At 31.3% G+C, this 20224-nt stretch overlaps 2 protein-coding genes across 6 annotated transcripts in view; one reads left to right on the top strand and one right to left on the bottom strand.

Annotated features, from left to right (window-relative positions):
• The window catches only part of LOC117172285 (28S ribosomal protein S27, mitochondrial-like), a 62058-nt gene extending 58036 nt beyond the window's left edge, over positions 1 to 4022 (top strand). For 4 of the 5 annotated variants that reach the window (XM_033360044.1, XM_033360042.1, XM_033360043.1 and 1 more), the window contains one exon: positions 3664 to 4022. In XM_033360044.1, the coding sequence (XP_033215935.1) occupies positions 3664 to 3948 (285 nt within the window). In that variant the 3' untranslated portion in view covers positions 3949 to 4022. Of the gene's footprint in view, positions 1 to 1923; positions 2065 to 3663 lie in introns of all 5 variants that reach the window. The other variant, XR_004467004.1, reaches the window with a different exon arrangement.
• A 53-nt stretch (positions 4023 to 4075) lies between these two features.
• LOC117172284 (coiled-coil domain-containing protein 22 homolog) overlaps positions 4076 to 20224 on the bottom strand; it is a 63098-nt gene continuing 46949 nt past the window's right edge. Inside the window, exons 4-7 of the mRNA XM_033360040.1 lie at positions 11506 to 11768; positions 9702 to 10106; positions 9129 to 9569; positions 4076 to 4609 (exon numbers count right to left, since the gene is read on the bottom strand). Of these exons, the coding sequence (XP_033215931.1) occupies positions 4490 to 4609; positions 9129 to 9569; positions 9702 to 10106; positions 11506 to 11768 (1229 nt within the window). The 3' untranslated portion in view covers positions 4076 to 4489. The remainder of the gene's footprint in view (positions 4610 to 9128; positions 9570 to 9701; positions 10107 to 11505; positions 11769 to 20224) is intronic.

Genomic DNA, 20224 nt, shown 5'->3' with positions numbered 1-20224 from the left:
TTTTTATTTAACAAAACCAATTATTTTTCAATAGCACATTATCTTAAAAACAGTTTGAAGGACAAGCACTCAAATTTTCATCTTAAAATATTAAGAACTTTGACTTTCGGAGCGAGTTGAAGTGAAAATATTTAGTAAATTTTCTTGTCTGAAAAATTAAGTTTTTTGGATTTTTTACAGAAACAGTGAAAGATACAACTTTTTTGTCGAGAGAAAAAAGATGTGCCATGAAATTTCCTATGAAGTGATATCTTAAAAAGTTGAATTTTCGGAAACTGATTTTCAAGCCATCAGGGGCCAACTCGAGCGGCTTGAAGCGGCCAGGCAAATTTTATGCGTGGTTATAGAATCCGGAGTCTCAAATGTTGTTTTTCTACCCCTCTTTATCAAAAAGAATTTATTTCCCTCCCACGAGTTCTGTCGGGTACCGGAAAGAACTTTCAGACAATTTACAGGAGATCTCTAAACTAAATGAAGTCTCTACAAGCAAGCGCAGGTAGGCGGTGATGGAAAGTTTTGGCTTTTAAATTTATGGCGATCTGGCGTAAAGTAGCGGAACTACAATAAAAATCCCTTCGAACGAGACGGTCGTATAATGACGATCGAACTTCACTTAGGTAAGTTCGTTTGATCGTTTAATTTTCTAAGTATCACATGCCCTTAAGCAAAATTTATATTCTCCTATGAAAACCCTACGGATAGAAATCTCTGAGTAGTCTGAAGCGAAATAACCTGGCCCATTTGAGTCTATAAGCAGAGTCGATTTGAATGATTTAGCCTCCGAGATAGTCTGAGAGATTTGGGTCCTTTTCAAGGTCCTTTTAATGATCCTTTTAAGAGTGGTGCAACGGTAATATAATGTTCCTTTTTTATTCATCACGTACCGGGCGGGCAGCGTTATTTACATTAGTTGGACGTTGTTAACCCGAGTTTCCCTTTTTAAATTTCTCTTCAAATTATTAACACTTTTTTTTTTAATTGATGAATTTTCTCATTATACTTATTTATAATTATAACTTATATACTAAAATACAATTTTCTAGTTGTATTAAAAAATGTTGATTTAAAAAATCTACTTCTAAATTTTAATCCGAAAGCTTAACAAAGGACCCTTGAGTGTAGGTTACTCTATTGATATAGCCCCTCTGCTTGTTATTTATGATCGTATTTCTATTTCAGTTTCGGAAAGGACATTTTAAAGCCTTTAAAACATTTAAAAGGGCTACCTGGATCTTTAAAAATATCTACCTGAGTGCCTGCGGAGAATTTCTCTGAGCTTCTCTGACCCTAGAGAATCTTTAGAATATACTCAGAGATTTCTATCGGTAGGGAAACATCCCTTTTTGCAGATATGTGGTAGCGGGACAGTGAACTTTTCCTTTTTAGAGCGGCTCCTTTTTCATAACATAATTTTTGACGAGGCACTCAATCAGGATGATCCTTATTCGCCAAGTCAGCTAGAATGCCTTTATGATACAAACGAATTAGAAACGATTGCAATAAATATAAATCACAAATAATTCTTCCGCTACAATTGTGGTAAACATAACCTTACACTCGAAACGCATACATTTCTTACTTACCACTCATAAAATGTTCCTCGCAAATCCGAGCATTTTCTAATTGACTTGCACTTAAAGGCCCACGCCGCAAAACACTTATCCACATTACCCTTCTTCTCTTTGACAGTATAATAAGTTCACTTGTTGACAGATCACTAGGCCCAGCACGAGATTTTCTGATAAACTTTTGATTTTTCTCAGTTATGCCTCTTAGAATCCGAAAAAATCTTGTGCCTGGGTGCGCAGCACTGTGTTTATTACACCATACTATGAAACAATATTTCATCATTTTTCTTCTTTTATTTTAAAAAATTCTCCGAAATATGTCACCCCTATACTGGCAATGTATTTTTCTTTACAGGTATACCCCCGGAGGTTCGGCCCTTCAAATTTGTATGGCCTAAAGAGAATGCTCTATCCGTTTCACGTGCTCTAGTTTATGCGCGAATTTCGAATAACACGCTTGCATAAATGCGATGTTACCAGAATTATGACTGAGAGTGTGAGTCAATAAAAAATCGAAGCTTTCTCCCAACTGACTTGCTATGTACCGAGGGTCCTTTTTTAAAAGATTAAGCGGTTTCACTCGGAAAGTCTTGGTAGTTGAACAAATGTAAATGCCCGATTGAAAACTTTTAAAACTACTTTCGATTTTTTTTAAACTTTATAATAATATATTCAGAATTAAAAGCTTTTATTAAAGTCAAAACGTTGTGTTAATCTAAAATTTAAAAAAATTTAAAATTTAAAATGAAGAAAAATAACAATTGCCTAATATTAAGAAAAATTTGATTGTTCGTATAAAATCAGTAATCAAAAATCAAATGTTCAAATCTAATTCAAAATTAATTTTAAATTATTTCAAATAATTTAAACGAAGTGTCTACGTATACCGACAAAATCGGGTTGTTAGTACCGAAATTTCGGTGCAAACAACAACCCACAGCCCAATTTAAAACAAAATATAGATTTTTGCAGATTTCGAACAAAAATGTAAGTATTCTGAAAGGCTTCAAAAGAATAAAAAACATTTTTTAAGATTCCCAGGAAAATTGAAAATGACTTTTGATTTTGAAAAATAAATTTTAAGGGAATGTTTAAAAAGATTTAAAATTATTTCCGAATGGTCAAAAGAGAATCTGGAAGATTTTAAGGAAATATTTTTTATTTTGCAGGATCAAAAGAAAAAATTCGAATCATTGTAAACGATTTTTTGAAGTTCTGAAAAAATTTCAAATATAATTTAAAATTCGAATAAATGTACAACAACATGGTAGATATTTCAATATTATAAAATAAAAATTTGGAGCTTTTGAAGGATTTAAGAAATATTTAAAATGAAAATAATTTAACTTTTCATTTAAGAAGCGTTCAGCTTATAAAAAATTTAATCGTTCAATTTGTAATATTTCTAGCTTAAAATTAATTAAAATGGTTTGCAACTTACGTTTTATCACTTTCAATGTAAAATTTTTTAGCTTTAGAGTTCGAATTTTTTTATTTCATTGACCGTGAAAAATTTTTTCGTACCGGGAAGAAACCGAGAAATGACCAAGAATTTTTTATGTGACTAAAACGGCAACCCTGAAACTGAATAATTCTGCTTGAAAATGTAACAAATGGAATATTTTGAACTCAAAGTCTCAAAGTTATAAAATTTAAAATACATATTTAAAATAGTGCACGTTCAAATCGAGTTTTCTGCTGGCAATTAAAAACTTCAACAAATAAATTCATTTTAATTTATCGCTTTTTCAGAGTTCAAATTCCTAATCATTTCCCGATTTTTGATTTTGTCCGCCCCGTAGAAATTTATTTTGACCAATTATTTCTACAAATTTTACCGATTTCGGTTATAAAATCAGATGGATAAACGAAGTTGAAGCCAAAAAAATGTGATTGCATAATGTTAGAGATGTGTAAAACTGAAGCTTTCTTGTGCGATTAAACTCAGGTTTCAGGCATTTGTAACATTATACCTTAATAACATCTTTATTTATCACTGTATTATTCTATTAAACTGAATGTTTAACCAAAATAAATTATTGTAATATGAGCAAAGTCTAACAGCAAAATTTGATAACGTTTTTATATTTTTCAGAAATTTTCAGAGTGGTTGAACATAAGAACTGAAGTCTTGCAAAAGCACCTTGCAGAAATAAATAAACTAGCAAGAATAAAGAGGGTTAAGAGGATGAAGAGAGACCTCGAAAAAACAGAACGATTGTTGACGTTCTTCGATAAAGAAGAAGAGATAGAACTACAAATCGAAAAAATATTGGAAAAGAAGAAATCTATAGCGATAGACGATAAAATCTTGAAGAAGAAATTGAAACGGGAGGAGAATTATGTTCCGCCCGAAGTCGGCCAAAGGAGCCGACAATAAAAATACGAACTAAAAAGCCAGAAACGGAAATAGTAACGACCAATTTTTAAATAAAAAGAAATATTGTTAAAAAATAAGTTTCATTTAAATCTTACATATGAAAAAAAGAGACCAAACTAAAAAATTCTTATTTCTTTCTTTTATACTTGACATAGAATAAATTACAAAATCCGATGCATTTTTGAACACGCATCACTTTGTACATTAGCTTCGCGAACATTATGAAAAAACTACATTTTTTGTTTGCGTTTTAAATGTACGTCAATGGTTCGTCTTTCCTGATTGACATTTACCATCTGTCACATAGACACCGAGCTGAAATGGCTCCTCGAGGTTCACAATATACAATCGGAGGATTCTTCGCTCTCTATGAATTTAAAGCTTTATTGCTTAAAAAATTAGGCTCCCTGTTAATTCCAGGCTTTTGAGCAGCTCTCAGGGCTTACCTTCCATCTTAAAAAAATCCGAGTGCCAAGGCACGTTCGGCATGGCTTGGTCGATATAGCCTTTTGATCACGAAGCGACTCGAATCACGAATCGATCACGAATTTTTATTTTGAAGCTGTGCCGTCAAGGTAGCCGTTTCTTGCTTCATCTGCTTCAAATCAGCCGTTATTCGCTCTAGGTTATCGCCCACGTTTTTCGTCGATTCCGAATCAATCTGAAAAACAGTAACAGCACATTTTCTTAAATTTAACATTGGAACACTGGTAAGTAAGATTACTCATTTTCATTTCATAGTAATTCAAATTAATCTAATAGATGGGGTAGGGGGTTATAAATAATAGAAATTAATATAAGAATTAATTTTTTTTTATAAATGTAAACAGGATTTCAATCGAAGACTATTAATTTTTAATTTTTAAATAAATATATTAGTAAGGTGTATTTTAAAGTTTAAAGATTTGCCTATATGCAAATGGAATTTTGAAGATAATTCGATTATTAAAATTGGAGTAATTTATTAATAAATTATTTATAATAATCTAGGTAAATTATATTAATAAAAATTTTGGAAATGAATAAAAAATAAGGAAGCGCAAAAATCTTAATGAAAATACCCATACTACAGTAGGGTGGTCAAAAAAAGTAATTATTTATCCTTTAAGAACGGCCCCTTATTTTGTGTTAGGGGCCATACTTAAATTACGTAACATCTGAAGAAGGGGGTAGACACTCTTGTGTCAATTTGTGATAGTTCCATTGTTATAAAAAGAGGAGGGGTAAAGAGAACCGACAAACCGTTACGTGCTTTAAGTTTGGACCCTTACTTTCCACATTTTTTCGATTTTTTTAAATATTCTTGTAGTCCGAGATCCCGCTGCAAAATTCGTCATGTATAATTTTTCATAAAAATGAAGAGCGTAAAATTTCAATAATTAAGTAACGCGGTTGCCATGGCTCCGTTTTTGCAAAAAAGTTGTTGCTCGCTTTAAAAAATTTCGCGCGGCACAGCAAGACGACGACACGATCGTTTTCGACTAGATTCGGATGGACATTTTCGTCAGTATAATTTAGTGCAAGTAATCCATGCAATGAAGAAGTGTTTTTGTGCGAAAAAAGGGATGATAGCGTCACAGAGTTTGATGACGACTCTTCTACAAAACGTTGCCAAAGGTTGGGTTTCCGTCGTCACAAAAAGCACGTACATGGAAAAGTAGAATTGTATCGTGAGAATCTAAATGATGTCGGAAAATCCAATTAGGTTTAATAAAGATGTCATGAAGATTCCAAATGAACGCTTCTTTTCTGCATAAATGTGCAACCGAATCGTAATCAAACTCTGTGACGCCATCATCCCTTTTTTCGCCCAAAAAACACTTCTTCATTGCAGGAATTACTTGCAGTAAATTATACTGACGCAATTGTCATGAAAATGTTCATCCGTAACTAGTCGAAAACGATCGTGTCGTCGTCATGCTGCGCCGCGCGACTTTTTTTAAAGCGACCAACAACTCGTTTGCACTATCGGAGCCGTAGCAACCACGTTGCATAATGATTGAAATCTTACGCTCTTCATTTCTATGAAAAATCCGTCCATTAACTCGATAGTTGCAAAAAGTTTAAAGGTAAGTCACCACTTTGACCTGGGAACTGAGATTCAGCACGGGTTACACTATGGCAACCCATTGCTATATTGGACCAGTGACCGAGTGCTTCATAAAAAAAACAAAAATTATTCTTTAAGAATATGTTTGCAAATTAAAAAAAAATCCATAAATAATTGCTGTTTTGGAATTGTTTTTTAACTTTGCACTAAGATCACTATGGCAACCGTTTACAGCAGTGGCCAATTAATAACAATACAATTTAAGAAATTGGATTTTTGCATTAACATTATACATGTCAAATTTTGCAGCGGCATCTCGGGCTATTAGAATTGTTAAATTTAGAAATTTTAAACCTGAGTCGGAAAATATATCCAATTTTAAACGTTTGGATTTAAAATAGGCTGGTTGTATGATTTATAAAAATTGTATTTTTCAATAACAAAAAACCTACTCTTTACAATGGTGAAAGATAAAGTGATATAAATATTTTACTTAAGAAAAAACTGAAAAATAAATTGAAGGGTCTACGTTCTAAACCTGTTAACTGAATTTTTCTTCTAAAATGATTTTTTTTATTTTCTGAAACATTTTTATATGCAGTTAATATCCCGCAAACGAAACGAAAAAATTCCTTTTAGTTTTTTTTATGGATTTTTGAAAATCGCTTTTTGGTATCTAAAGCATAGGTCCGCGGTCTAAACCTGTTAACTGCTTATGATGTCTTATGGGAAATCCGTGTTTTTTCACATCGGCTCAGCTTACTCATAGAACAGTACAGTGAGACACATGTCAGTGTGTATGCAGTTAAGTGTATGTGTGGTCGAAAGTTATTTGCGGCTGCTTTCACGTCATCTTCGATGTTTTCTTCTAAAGATCGCTGTAAAGACGAATGTGAGCGTCGCGTCTCGATTACAAACACTCAGCAAATTTTTGCAATAAACTATTTTAAATTACCTCTGGGCCCCTTGTAAATAACATATGTATAGCTTTGACTTGTCATATAACGTTCAATCTTGATTTAAATGTTATGAAACTAACGTGTATAATCTTTCTCTAGCAAATGAACAAAATACATTTTACGGTTTAAAACAAAAATTGAAATTTGAAAAAATAAAAATAATTTTCGTTCACCGTGTAAAATTTCTGAAATTTCAGTTAACAGGTTTAGACTGGGTACCTTTCAATTTGTAATATTTTATATATTACAAAAACTTTGAGTTGTTTAATTACTTCTGCAAATCAGATAAGAAAAGCAAAGGCTACATTGTCAAAGTGTTGTGCTGTTGGATAGTAGTTTATTGAAATTGTTTGTTGTCGTTTGAATAAATATGTAAGGAGGAGGAGCAAATATTGAGGGATAAATATTTATTTTTGCAAAAAATTCTTAGGATCAATGGATCAATTTTTTATCGGCATTGGAAGGTTTAAAAATCGCCGAAATAGACGATATCCACGAAAATTCCAAATTTGTCACCCCGACCCCGTTGCTGGAATATCCATCCAAATTACAAAACAAATTTCCATAAACGACTATCCAATGGCACAACACTTTGCCCAAGTTTGACTTCGATCGGAAAAATTTGATTTTTAGTGCGGATACACTTGAGAAAGAATATCATATATTAGAACACGATAAATAATAAGAAATTCCAGAATTTTTAAAAAATAAATATAAGTTGTATATGTGAACCTTAAATATTTAAGAAAATGTTAATATTATTACGAAATTCTTCATTTTCAAATTTAAATCCACTAGTGTAATAGCTTCCTGCACGTGTTACATACGATTTTTTTGTTTCTAAAAATGAATGAAAATGGCGATTTTCCGCCTCTAAAAAAGTGTGCATAAAGTTTCAGATTCCTCTACTATCAGTTGAGGGGGGAGGGGGTATAGTTTTAAATATTTTTTTGCAAAAAAAAATTTTCTGAATGGAGAGCCTTTCAAGAATACTGTGTGAAAAATTGAGATAAATCGGAGCAAAACTAACGAGGATACAGCGGTTTAAGCAACCGCGTCTCATGCACGACTCAGAGCTGAAAAATCGACAAAAGAAGGCAGAATTCGTCGTAGACAAAAGCAAAAAGATGCTTTAGATATCAAGGATGATAGCAACATTGTTTATGGACCTGGCATTGATCATTTAGTGTGAATTAAGCCGATAAAACTCGCTTATGAAAATTTTATTCCAAATTGTTCAGTAGCGTTTTTCCCACAACTCACATTTCCAAAGTCGGTGCCCCTCCTAACTTCAAAACTACTGCACCTATCCTTTTGAAACTTTGAACACTATTTCTGTACATTATTTACGAGGTAACGCTGGAGAGTTTTTTTCAAATTCATTAATATTTTTTATTTTACAATAACAAATTACCCGATTTTTTTTCGCAAAAAACGAGTTTTTCACTTCAAAGTGTTCCCAAAAAGTGAAAAATTGACATTTCGAAAAACCCTCTCAGTGTTACCTGGGGGAAGTAATTATCTAACGAAAGAACTTTGGTTTTTGGATTTAAGATGATGCAGCACCGAGTTATGACGGGCACCGCAATTCTACTATTTTCCGAGACGCTTCCGTATAATTGCTGCAATTGCCGTATTTTCTAATATTTCAACATAAAAACTTTACAAAATATTCTTTGAATGCTATACTTTAATATACAATTGGCATTAATAAATAGATTTTAACTGAGTCTTCAAAAAAAATCGCAAAAATGTGCCTTTTTCGCACGAATATTACTTTACAGACATAGAATATCGCCATTTTCATGCGTGTGCAAAATAATAATTATCGAAGGAAATTTGGAAAATTATGGGAACCTAAAGTGGTCAAAATTCTGTCTATCGCTATTAAAATGGTGTAAGTATTTTAAATAAAACTGCAGATCCTGTAAGGATTCTGAAAGAACAGAAACTGTTAAATTTTATCAAACTTTATTATGTAATTTTAAACCTAAATTATTAACAAAATAACAAAATAATGCAAAAAGTGGGCAAAATAAACTGATTTTGAAACATCGGTAACATCAGTTAAAATGTCAGAATATTAGAAGGGAAACTATTTAAAAAATTAAAGTTTGAATAGGCAAATAGTTCAAGGGAAAGATATCTAAAACCGACTCATTTAAAATCACCTGTTCTTCTAAGTCCCGAATTTCCCTCACAGTTGCTCCGGTTTCTTCGACCAGGTTAACAAGGTCACTGCAGTCAGAATGCAAAGTGGCGAGGAGTTTGTAAGCTTTTCGAGAAGCATCATTGGTCCTCGCATCACGAAAAATCAACTCGTCTACGACTGTAAATGATCTTTCCAATCTGCCTGTTAAAGTGTTGATCTCCTTTTGAATGCTACGAGTATCTCCAAGAACTTTATCAATCTCGTCCTTCTGCTTTCGGACGTTGTTGATTATTTCGAGAATTCGCTGAGTGTAGGCAGATCTGGTGACTTCCTTCGGGAGCTTTTGGATGTCGCCTACTAGTTGGGAATACTGCTGATCCTTTTGGCGACCCTCCTCAGTTAGTTCCTTTTCTTTTTCTTTTAAATTACTTATTTCATCAAGCTTTCTCTGACTTTCACTCTAAAAAAATGCTTCGAATGAACATTGAATAACAAATGATAGCAATAAATATTTATTAGAATTGGTGTAATATGAAAAAGTCGAGAAAAAATTAAAATTATTTTTTTAAATAGAAAATATAGAAGTACTCACAGCTTTCGATGAGTGTTTTTCCCTTTCTTCTCGGTACTTTTGAATTAAAGGCAACCTGTGCTTCTCCCACTGATTGACCAATCCTATCAACTTATTTGAATTTGCCTCAATAGTCTCCTTAAGTTTCTGGATATTCTCTTCTCCATTTTCCAATAAGTCGAACGTCTTCGCTTTAATCTTTCTTCGTTTTTCAAGAGCTGCAAAATCTTTCTCCTCACTGTGCTCGATAACTGTCAACTGCGCCAATTTTCCGCTTAGCTTTTTAGCTTCAGCTTGAATCGCCTCAATTTCGTTTCTCAGCGATTCACATTCCACGGTTATCCTTTTTATCGAGTCCTGCCCTCTAGGGTCAGATTTATCTGTTGAAGGTTCTTCCAAAAGTGGAACGATCGACGCTTTCGGCTCCTGACATCAACGTCACATATATTTTATTTGACAGCATTAGAATAGTGGGATGAATTAAACGTTAAATACATGCTAAACGTCTTAAATACTAATGTAACATTTAAATTTACTTTATTCTTTATGCATTTATCTCAGCTAATAAAATATGCTGTAACTGAAAGTTGTTCGCAGATGAGAGTTTGTTTTTTATTACAGCTATAGCTATTTGATATCCTACGAACAATTTGAGTCTAAATAAAAAATAATCGATCAGGCTCTTTTAGAAAAAAATCGATTTTTCTATCAAGTTAATTTTTAATTTATGCTTTAGTATCTCGAAAGTTCAAACTGAGATTATTTTCCAAATAGTCACTTATAAAGTCGAAATTTTCAATACTGGCCTTACAATTCATATACTTTGTTTCAGGTTAAGGGGTTACATGGGATTTTAAATTACAAAAAATCGATTTTTCAAATATTTTTTTATCTGATAGTATAACTTGCCAAGAATGTTCTCTTAAACTTTTAAGTCAATCGGAATAAACCTCTAGGAGATAAAGCTTTTATAAATTCATGCCATTAGGTTCGGCCGGCGAGAAGCTTCATAAGTATATCGAGGCATCGGCTTACCTATTGTTTGCCTGCATTTCTCGCTCAATTCTCGCTCTTTCTAAGGATTACTCTTTCAAATATTTTAGTTTTATGCATTGCTCCCAATTGGCGTGCCTTTTTTCAAAACTCTACTTTTAAAGTCGGTTAACACGATTTCTCAGAAACTAATGTACCGATTTTACTGAAATTTGGCACACTTTTTCTAGATAAAATTGACTAGTGATTGAACGAAGGTTTTCTTTTTTCTTTGATCTTAACTCATTTTTCAAGACAATGCGTGGTATAAATTTTACCGAGCATTGTACTTTTTGTATAAAACTGCCAAGATTTCAAATTTTAATTGTTTTAAATTCTTCGTTCAAGCAAGAGACTCACCTACTAACATAAAATATTTGGTTTTTTGATTTCCGATAAAGCTATCCTGGGTTATCTTGACCACCGTAAAGATACGTTTTGCCAAGGGGTTTCTCTAAAATCAGGTCCCAACAACTAAATTTAAAAAAAATTTTAATGAGAATTTCGGAAAATATTGTTTAAATGTCGTTATTACAGCTAGACTTCACATTTTGAATAAAACAATTTATGATTATATACAAAAAATTGAAATAATATGTTTTTTTAGCTTTCTAAAGTCTAAACCCATGTAACCCCTTAAAATCGACATATGCGATTGCCACAGAAAATTCTTGGGTTATTGTAGAATTTAACACGCTAAACTATTTTTCCCAAAAAAATGTTTTTTTATTTTTTTATTTTAGTTTCTCGGTCTGATAGCCGCCATGTTAACAGTTTGATTAAATTTTCTTACATCAATTTGTGGAATCTGAGCCTGAGGAGTTTCTGCCTTTTCGTTGGAAGCGAATCTACTCAAAGTGTGAATACTGCCAAGTGTAGCAATCGAAGATCTTTCATGTGGCTGGGAATTAAGCCAATCTAGCCTTTCAATTATATTCGTCGGCATTGGATGATTCGTTTTTGCATTGTGCGATAATACGGAAGGCAGGAGACTGAGGAGATTCGGCATTTGCTCAGGCACTGATTTCTGATATCGGGTATAATAATCTCGGTATTCTGAAATAAAAAATTCAACAATACTTTTCAATTAAAAAACCAGCTGATAATTTGGCTAAAACTTTCACTAGAACAGATTTCACAGGCATTTATTGTATACATATTTTTTCTTCAAGATCTAATTTTGTTTTAGAATTTTTATTTAATCAGTAGGTAAAGTAAATTTGTCAAACTGGAGATATGACGGTAATCAAAATGAAACTCAATACGCAACGAGGACCTATTATTCTTTTAACTATTCGCTACTGAATTCTGAAATAAAAAGTATAGTATCAATAATATCTCATTAATCTTAATAGTATTTGCTAAGTGCGATGTTTATCGACTCTTTTATGTGACTTTAAATTCAACAGGGTTTCTAACGCTTACTTTTCAGGGGGCCTTAAAGGCTCATAACATGGTGATTGCGAATTAAAAAATGTGTATAAAATCGTGTCAAAGTAGGAAAAAAATGTTGGAATTTATCCATTTTTTGTGTGTAAAATTTTGGTGCTTATTCCCTTTTTCTTTGCCAAATGTTGACGCTTATGTTCTTTTGTACGAAGGGGGGAGGACGGATGGACACTTGAATGAAACTATAAGGTTTTCAGCCCGGTATTACGAAACCCTACAAATTTTATCCGATTTGAATTATCTATTTAAAAATCTAGCCAAAAATGTCATCATTGTGCACAGAAAGAATCAACGAAGCGATATATTTTTTCAGAATTTTTATAATTTTTTCTCAGTGACTTAGAGCTATGCAAACTTGAGTATTCGGAAATGATAATATGATTATGATACTTTTTCACCTTTCATTTGCCAGGAAATAATCGCTAATCATGTAAACATTTTGAAACTCTGTATCAGTACTGGTAAAAACTTCAACTGCAACATGCATGTTGTCTCATATTTTTATAATTTTTTTCTGCATATATTTTCTCGAAAATCTGTACAAAAATCAAGGTGCCTATATTTTCTGGACATATAGTAGATAGCATTATGGAATTTTCCGCAGAATAGTTGAAATGCATCAGTTCATTTGGTAGAAGATTCGCCTGTTGAATATTTAATAGAATATACGAATTTTGATCCAACTGCCTGGAAGGATATTATACTTAAGACCAAGTACTTGAATTTTTATACCAGAAAGACGAATCCTTAACGAACCAGTACACAATATAAGTTACTTATTATACACATACGCATGTAGACATACACATTAATTTTATGATATTAAAAAGGATGCTCGATGCTTGGGCAATCGAACAGAACTAGGGGGTGAAAAGAAAGGATTTTGAAAAATAAGGGCCACACCACTGTATTAAACGCAAGGGCAATTCATCAAAAGGAAATTAAACTTCACTTTCCAAGGAATAGAATTAAAATGAATACACTTATTGTAGTAGATTATGGTATGAAAAATATAAGAGCATTACTTCTATCAATTATGTCAAATTTTCCTTCAGTTTCTTCATAGTAGATTTAACTTTTCGTCTATTGTCTAACACTTGTAAATAAATTAGTACATAATATTTAAATAAAATAAATAATTAGTTTCGATTTCTGAATAGCGTCAATAACACTGACAATAAAATATTATTAATTAATCGCTTTATCATAAAACATGAATGACTGAAGGAGTCGGCATCTTGGAACTAGAAGTATTGCCAGTTTCCATTCTGTGTTATTGGCAGAAAAATTCTCCGAGGTCTTTTAATCAATCTAGGTGTTAAAGTTGGCTAAATGTTAAATGTATCCAATAATTATTTTAAGAAATATTTCGCAAGTTATTTGCAAGCCCAAGGGAATAATTTCGATTCCAAATGTATCAAACCAATTCATCTTCGCTCTCCGAGAAACTATTATTATAATTAAATCTGCTTCAATTTGATTTCAAGGTTTAATTGGATCTAAAATTTAGTACAGCGACAAAAATTCATTTTTTAAGCCAAATTTTATAGACGAAAAAATGCTTCATTTTGTCGGGAAACCCGTTCCCACGAGATTTAATTAGTAATTAGTAATACCTATTAATTATATTAAATTATCAAGCGTATGTACACAATCGTTAGATTATTAGCTAAGATTAATAGAATTTTCAGATTAAAAAACTATTTTTCAACCAAATAATTCATTTTCAACAAAGTAGTTCGACTATTAAGTTATGAAATCCATTAATTGTTTCATTTCCCAGTGCAGTTTAAAACTGATTATTTAACTAGGCATCGACTTTAATGATTTTTTTTCAACTATACAAAGTTATTATAATAAATAATACTAATTTAAAAAGCAATTAAAGTAAGTGAACTCAAATATAAATTAGGTTTATAAATGTTTCTGAAGGGCGATCGTCTTTTCCTCCACGGCTACCTGTTGAACCTTCCCCTTCCACTGCCAAACGAGACTACCCCTCACTGTATTCGAAGTTGCTTCAGGCCCTCGGTGTTAGGTTCCATCGCTGGAGGATTTTATTGACCATCAAAACTAAATTTTGTAGAAATTGTTGATGTACATTGTTGGCTTTAGGGTCAGCTGAATTGCAAACAATTGAGTTGTTTCAAATATTTTGGCACATAATGGTGATCCTTATCAGTGAGTGTGCTTAAATCTGTGAAAAGTACATAATTTCTTGAAGGTATGCTGTTCTACAATTGAAAGTAATTTTGTTTAAACAAATCTTTTAACGAAGAAAAACTAATTAAAAAACAATTAAAATTTAGTAGAAAAATTTTGTAAGAAAATTTATAAACAATTTTTTTAAGTTTTCAGGAAACACTGCAGTCGTAACATTATTTCTTAGCGACGTATATTAAATCAAATTTTTTTATTGAAACCCTTAAACACAGCTTTTTGTGTATAAGAGAAATAGTGTTATTTAATGAATTTTTCTGTTATGATGAGGAATAATATCTATGAGAATAAACATTTTTCTCTTCAAGACGCACTGTAGTAAAAATACAAAATAAAAAAAAAAACTTTGTAGCTAAATATTTATTCAAATAATCTTTACAAACTTTTCTTTTCCTTATATCGACGAAAAGTTGATGCACATTTTTTCACATTAGTAAGAATACAGATTGTCGAGGAAAATTTTACTTAAAAAAATTTTCCTCTATTTTTTATATACAAATTTTCCTTTAACAAAGTTTTATAACTCTGTAAATTTTCTAATTTTTCAAAGTGTTTATAATTTCCATTTTTGAAATTGCCATGTACTGAGTTTTCTTTCACTGTTTAAAATTATTTATGTGAAAGTAAAACATTTCCAAAATCACACTGTAGTACAAAATAAATTAGTGAAAAAACAAAGCATTGTAGTTATATAATTATATAATTCTGCTTTTAAGTTTAAACATTTTCGCTAAAGAATTCGTGAAAATAGGTAATAAATTTTCTTTTATCATAAGAATTATTTCTGCAAAAGTAAAAAAAAATGGTTTAACTTTCAAAATAAATTTTTCGACGAAAGGAAAAATTTTTTTTAAAGAATACTTAAATAATTATTCGACTACAAAGTTTTTTATAATTTGATATTTGAACTACAGGGCAATTTTTAAAGGAACTGCAATGTTTTCTGACAACTTTAACTTATCAAGACATTATGTAATTTTCACATATTTAATCAAACTCACAGATGAGGGCCACCATTGTGGGCCGAAACGTGTGAAACAACTTAATTATCAATTCACCTGACCCTAAAGCGAACCACGTACATCAACAATTTCTACAAAATAATAACTTCTTGAAACACTTACGTTTTTTAACTTAAGGGAGTACCCTCGATAATAGAATTACAAATGAGAATCGTTTAATATTTGGATGACAGTTGTATTAAAATGTACTGAAGCTCTGGTTACATTTTTTTAACCTTTCCCAGCTTCATAGTCGAGAAATCAATGATTGCAAATAACATGTGGTCTTATGGGAATACGTACTTTTGTAGTATATAATAAGATTGAAAAATGAAAAAAATCTAAAATAATTCTGATATAGATAGAATGTTATCCGAAATCCATATCTGCTTCGAAAATTATCATTCAGAGCCTAAAAGAATAGAAAAAGAATTATTTATACCGTAAATGTATGACTGGCGTTAGTGAACTTAAGGTATTTCAATGTCGCGTCCATTCCACGTGCTCGAGTTCATGGGCAAATTACGAATAACATACTCACACTCGACGTTGCCAAACGTCACTTCAATTTAAAATTGGACCAAAAACTAAAAATTTTAGAAAAAACTGCAACATACGAAAATCATTGTAAGACCATAACTTACCATAAAAAGTGGAAAATTGTATTTATTGTTGTATTATTTTTTATTTATTATTATTGTTTATTATTGTTTTCATTTATAATTTCTAATATTTGTATTTAGTATAATATAGTATTGTATTGTATGAATAATTTACCAAAAGTGGAAAATTGTATAATTTTTCGTCGATAAAATGTTGATATATCATGTTTATACTTTATTGGATTTGCATTAATCTGATTTTGTACACTTAAATGATTTTCTTGGACATACTCATATTCTTGAAATAGAAATAGATACAAGTTGGAAGACAAAGGGATTATTTCCACAGGGGACGTAGCATCGAGGACCTGGAGCAACTTCGAATCCAGTGAGGGGTAGTGTCGCTGCGCACTGGAAGGCGAAGGGTACTCAGGTAGCCGTGGAGGAAATGACGACTGTCCGTTTCTGAAAGTCTGAAAAGCTGTACATTTCGAACGATTCTGTTCAAAAAGCAATTATTCTCCGTACATCGACTGTTCCTGCTTAAATAGCAATTATGGCAAATTATCCCAAATTTTATTTCATGACTTTGTATGGGTGGGTACAGAGAATAATTGCTTTTCCAACAGAATCGTTCGAAATGTAAAGCTTTTCAGATTTTCAGAGACATTTATAAACATAATTTATATGTGCGTTCACTTACTTTAATTGCTTTTTAAATTAGTATTATTTATTATAGTAACTTAGTATAGTTGAAAAAAATCATTAAAATTAATGCCTAGTTAAATAATCAATTTTAAACTGCACTGGGAAATGAAACAATTAATGGATTTTACAACTTAATAGTCCAACTACTTTGTTGAAAATGAATTATTTGGGTGAAAAATAGTTTTTTAATCTGAAAATTCTACTAATCTTAGCTAATAATCTGTTTCAAATTAATATTATGTACTTATCGTGTCGATATTCAGAAAAAGTTAGACGAAACATAATATCATTTGTTGTTAAACTTTTAATCAAAACTAAAAATTGTAATTATCTTTATTATTTAATAATTCTTATTCTAAATGTTACGTTATATATATATATATATATATATATATGTGTGTGTGTGTGTGTGTATGCATTTGTATAATGAAATTCATGTAAAATATTAATAATATTGATATTAAATAGCTCCTAATATAGAATATATTGAATTTAAAAAACATCCTCTAATTATTATTATTATTATTATTATCATATTAACACCTGACCATTAAAAACATAATAATAATGAATTAGAATAATTGAGTATAATTTATTATGTTGTATTTAATATAATAATATTGTATAGTTGGAAAAAATCATAAAAATCAATGCTAAGTTAAATAATTAATTTTATACTGCAGTGGGAAATTAAACAATTAACTACTTTCCAAATCTAATCTGAAATCAATTTTCTGCTTATAAAAACTGTACTGAAATGTAGAACAATACTGGATATTTGGTCGTACAAATTTAACAGTCCTTCATTATTTTTGAAATTGTCTACATTTTTCAATTTGCCTAAAATAAATTTTCAGATTTTTTCAGTATACTTTTGAATTAAACTTGCTTTGAGTAACTGAATGGAATATTAAAATATTGAATGAAATCAAATTGAAGAAGATTTCATGATAATAATAATTTCTCGGAAAGCGAAGACGAATTATTTTGATACATTTGGAATCGAAATTATTCCCTTGGGCTTGCAAATAACTTGCAAAATATTTCTTAAAATAATTATTGGATACATTTAACATTTAGCCAACTTTAACACCTAGATTGATTAAAAGACCTCGGAGAATTTTTCTCCTAATAACACAGATTGGAAACTGGCAATAATTCTAGTTCCAAGATGCCGACTCCCTCAGGCATTCAGGTTTTATGATAAAGCGATTAATTAATAATATTTTATTGTCAGTGTTATTGACGCTATTTAGAAATCGAAACTAATTATCTATTTTATTTAAATATTATGTATTAATTAATTTGCAAGTGTTAGACAATCAGACGAATAGTTCAATATACTATGAAGAAACTGGAGGAGAATTGGACATAATTGATAGAAATTAGCTGTCTAAATATTAAATTGCATATGGTTGAAGTTTTTTTGCAATTGATGGATCTGACATTTCAATTACATGTGCATATGGAGTAATATACGAAGATATTTAAAAAATGCATACTCCAGAGAGTTTCTTGGCAGCCCCTGGTATTCTTTAGGCAATTACTCATCCGGTGGAAGTAATGCTCTTATATTTTCCATATTATAATCTACTATAATAAGTATATTCCTTTTAATTCTGTTCCCTGGAAAGTGAAATTTAATTTCCTTTTAATAAATTGCCCTTGTGTTTAATACACTAGATTGGTCCTTATTTTTCAAAATCCTTTTTTTCATCCCCTAGTTCTGTTCGATTGCCCAAGAATCGACCATCATTTTTAATATTATAAAATCAATGTGCATTTCTATATGTGTATGTGTATAATAAATAACTTATATTGTGTACTGGTTCGTTAGGGATTCGTCTTTCTGGTATAAAAATTCGAGTACTTGGTCTCAAGTATAATATTCTTCCAGGCAGTTGGATCAAAATTCGTATATTCTATTAAATTGTCAACAGGCGAATCTTCTACCAAATGAACTGATGCATTTTCAACTATTCTGCGGAAAATTCCATAATGCTATCTACTATCTGTCCAGAAAATATAGGCACCTTGATTTTTGTACAGATTTTCGAGAAAATATCAGCAGAAAAAAATTCTAAAAATATGAGACAACATGCATATTGCAGTTGAAGGTTTTACCAATACTGATACAGAGTTTTAAAATTTTCACATGATTAGCGATTATTTCCTTGCAAATAAAAGGTGAAAAAGTATCATAATCATATTATCATTCCCGAATACTCAAGTTTGCATAGCTCTAAGTCACTGAGAACAAATTATAAAAATTCTGAAAAAAAATATATCGCTTCGTTGGTTCTTTCTGTGCACAATGATGAAATTTAGAATCAAATATAATTATTGATTAATAAGTTGTCATCAAAAACGCAGGGAAGTGTCAGCTCCGAAACTAAGGAACGTGCAGAGATGAATCTTGAAGCATATTACACATTTTTGGCTTTTGAGAGTGCTGTATGTATTTTCAACGAGCAAAAAGTTGCACTTGGATGTTTAAAAAACTATTTTCTTTTTGGAACAATACAAAAGACATAGCGATAATCGAGGCAACCGCATTTTCAGCAGGGCACTTTGCTGGCTCTACTGCTACGCATGTAATGCGACGCGTGCAATGTCACCATTGTGTACAGAAAGGATCAAAGAAACCATATATATTTTTCACAATTTCCATAATTTATTTTCAGTGACTTGGAGCTGTTCAAAGTTGCGTATGCGGAAAAGATAATATGATTATGGTACTTTTTCACCTTTTATTCGTCAGGAAATAATAGCTTATCATCAGAAGATTTTGAAACTCTGTACCAGTATTGGCAAAACTTTTACCTATGACACGTATATTGTCTTATATTTTAAAAATTTTTTCCTGCTAAGATTTTGATGAAAGATCTGATTGCAAAACTATAACATTTTTATGTATGGCATTTTGTGCCTCATTAGGACAAAGGGCCCCCCCAGGTGGCAAAGCCCGGCATAGTAATCTAGCTCAGTCAGTGACGTAAGGAGAAGTCGAGTGGAGAGGGAAAGACGAGCAGGTATACCGCGATGAAATAGAAATCGCCCGCCTGCCAGTCTACCTACTAATTGGGCGATTGCCATTTCATCGCGGTGTACCTGCTCGTCTTACCCTCTCCACTCGACTTCTCCTCACGTCCCTGACTGAGTGAGATTGCTGTGCCGGGCTTTGCGATAACAACGATATGTAACTTGCAATTAAAATATTGAAATTAGACTAAGTTATGGCAGATATTAGTTTATGTTTTGACTCTGGCTAGCTAGAATTATGGAATTTTCCGCAGAATAATTGAAAATGCATCAGTTTATTTGGTAGAAAATTCGTCTGTTGACAATTCAACAGAATATATGAATTTTTACCCAATTGCCTAGAAGAATAATATACTTGAAAATATATATTTTTAAGCAAAAATGGAATAGTCGAATTTTCAGATTAAAAAATTAGATTTCAACAAAAAAATGCTTAATGGCAATAGCAGATAGCCATATACTAGGCCTAATATGCAATAGTGATTTTGTT

The sequence above is a fragment of the Belonocnema kinseyi genome, chromosome 5 (assembly GCF_010883055.1).
Source record: "Belonocnema kinseyi isolate 2016_QV_RU_SX_M_011 chromosome 5, B_treatae_v1, whole genome shotgun sequence".
Lineage (NCBI taxonomy): Eukaryota > Metazoa > Arthropoda > Insecta > Hymenoptera > Cynipidae > Belonocnema > Belonocnema kinseyi.
The sequence above is the reverse complement of the archived record's forward strand: the minus strand, read 5'-3'. Positions and strand labels throughout refer to the sequence as shown.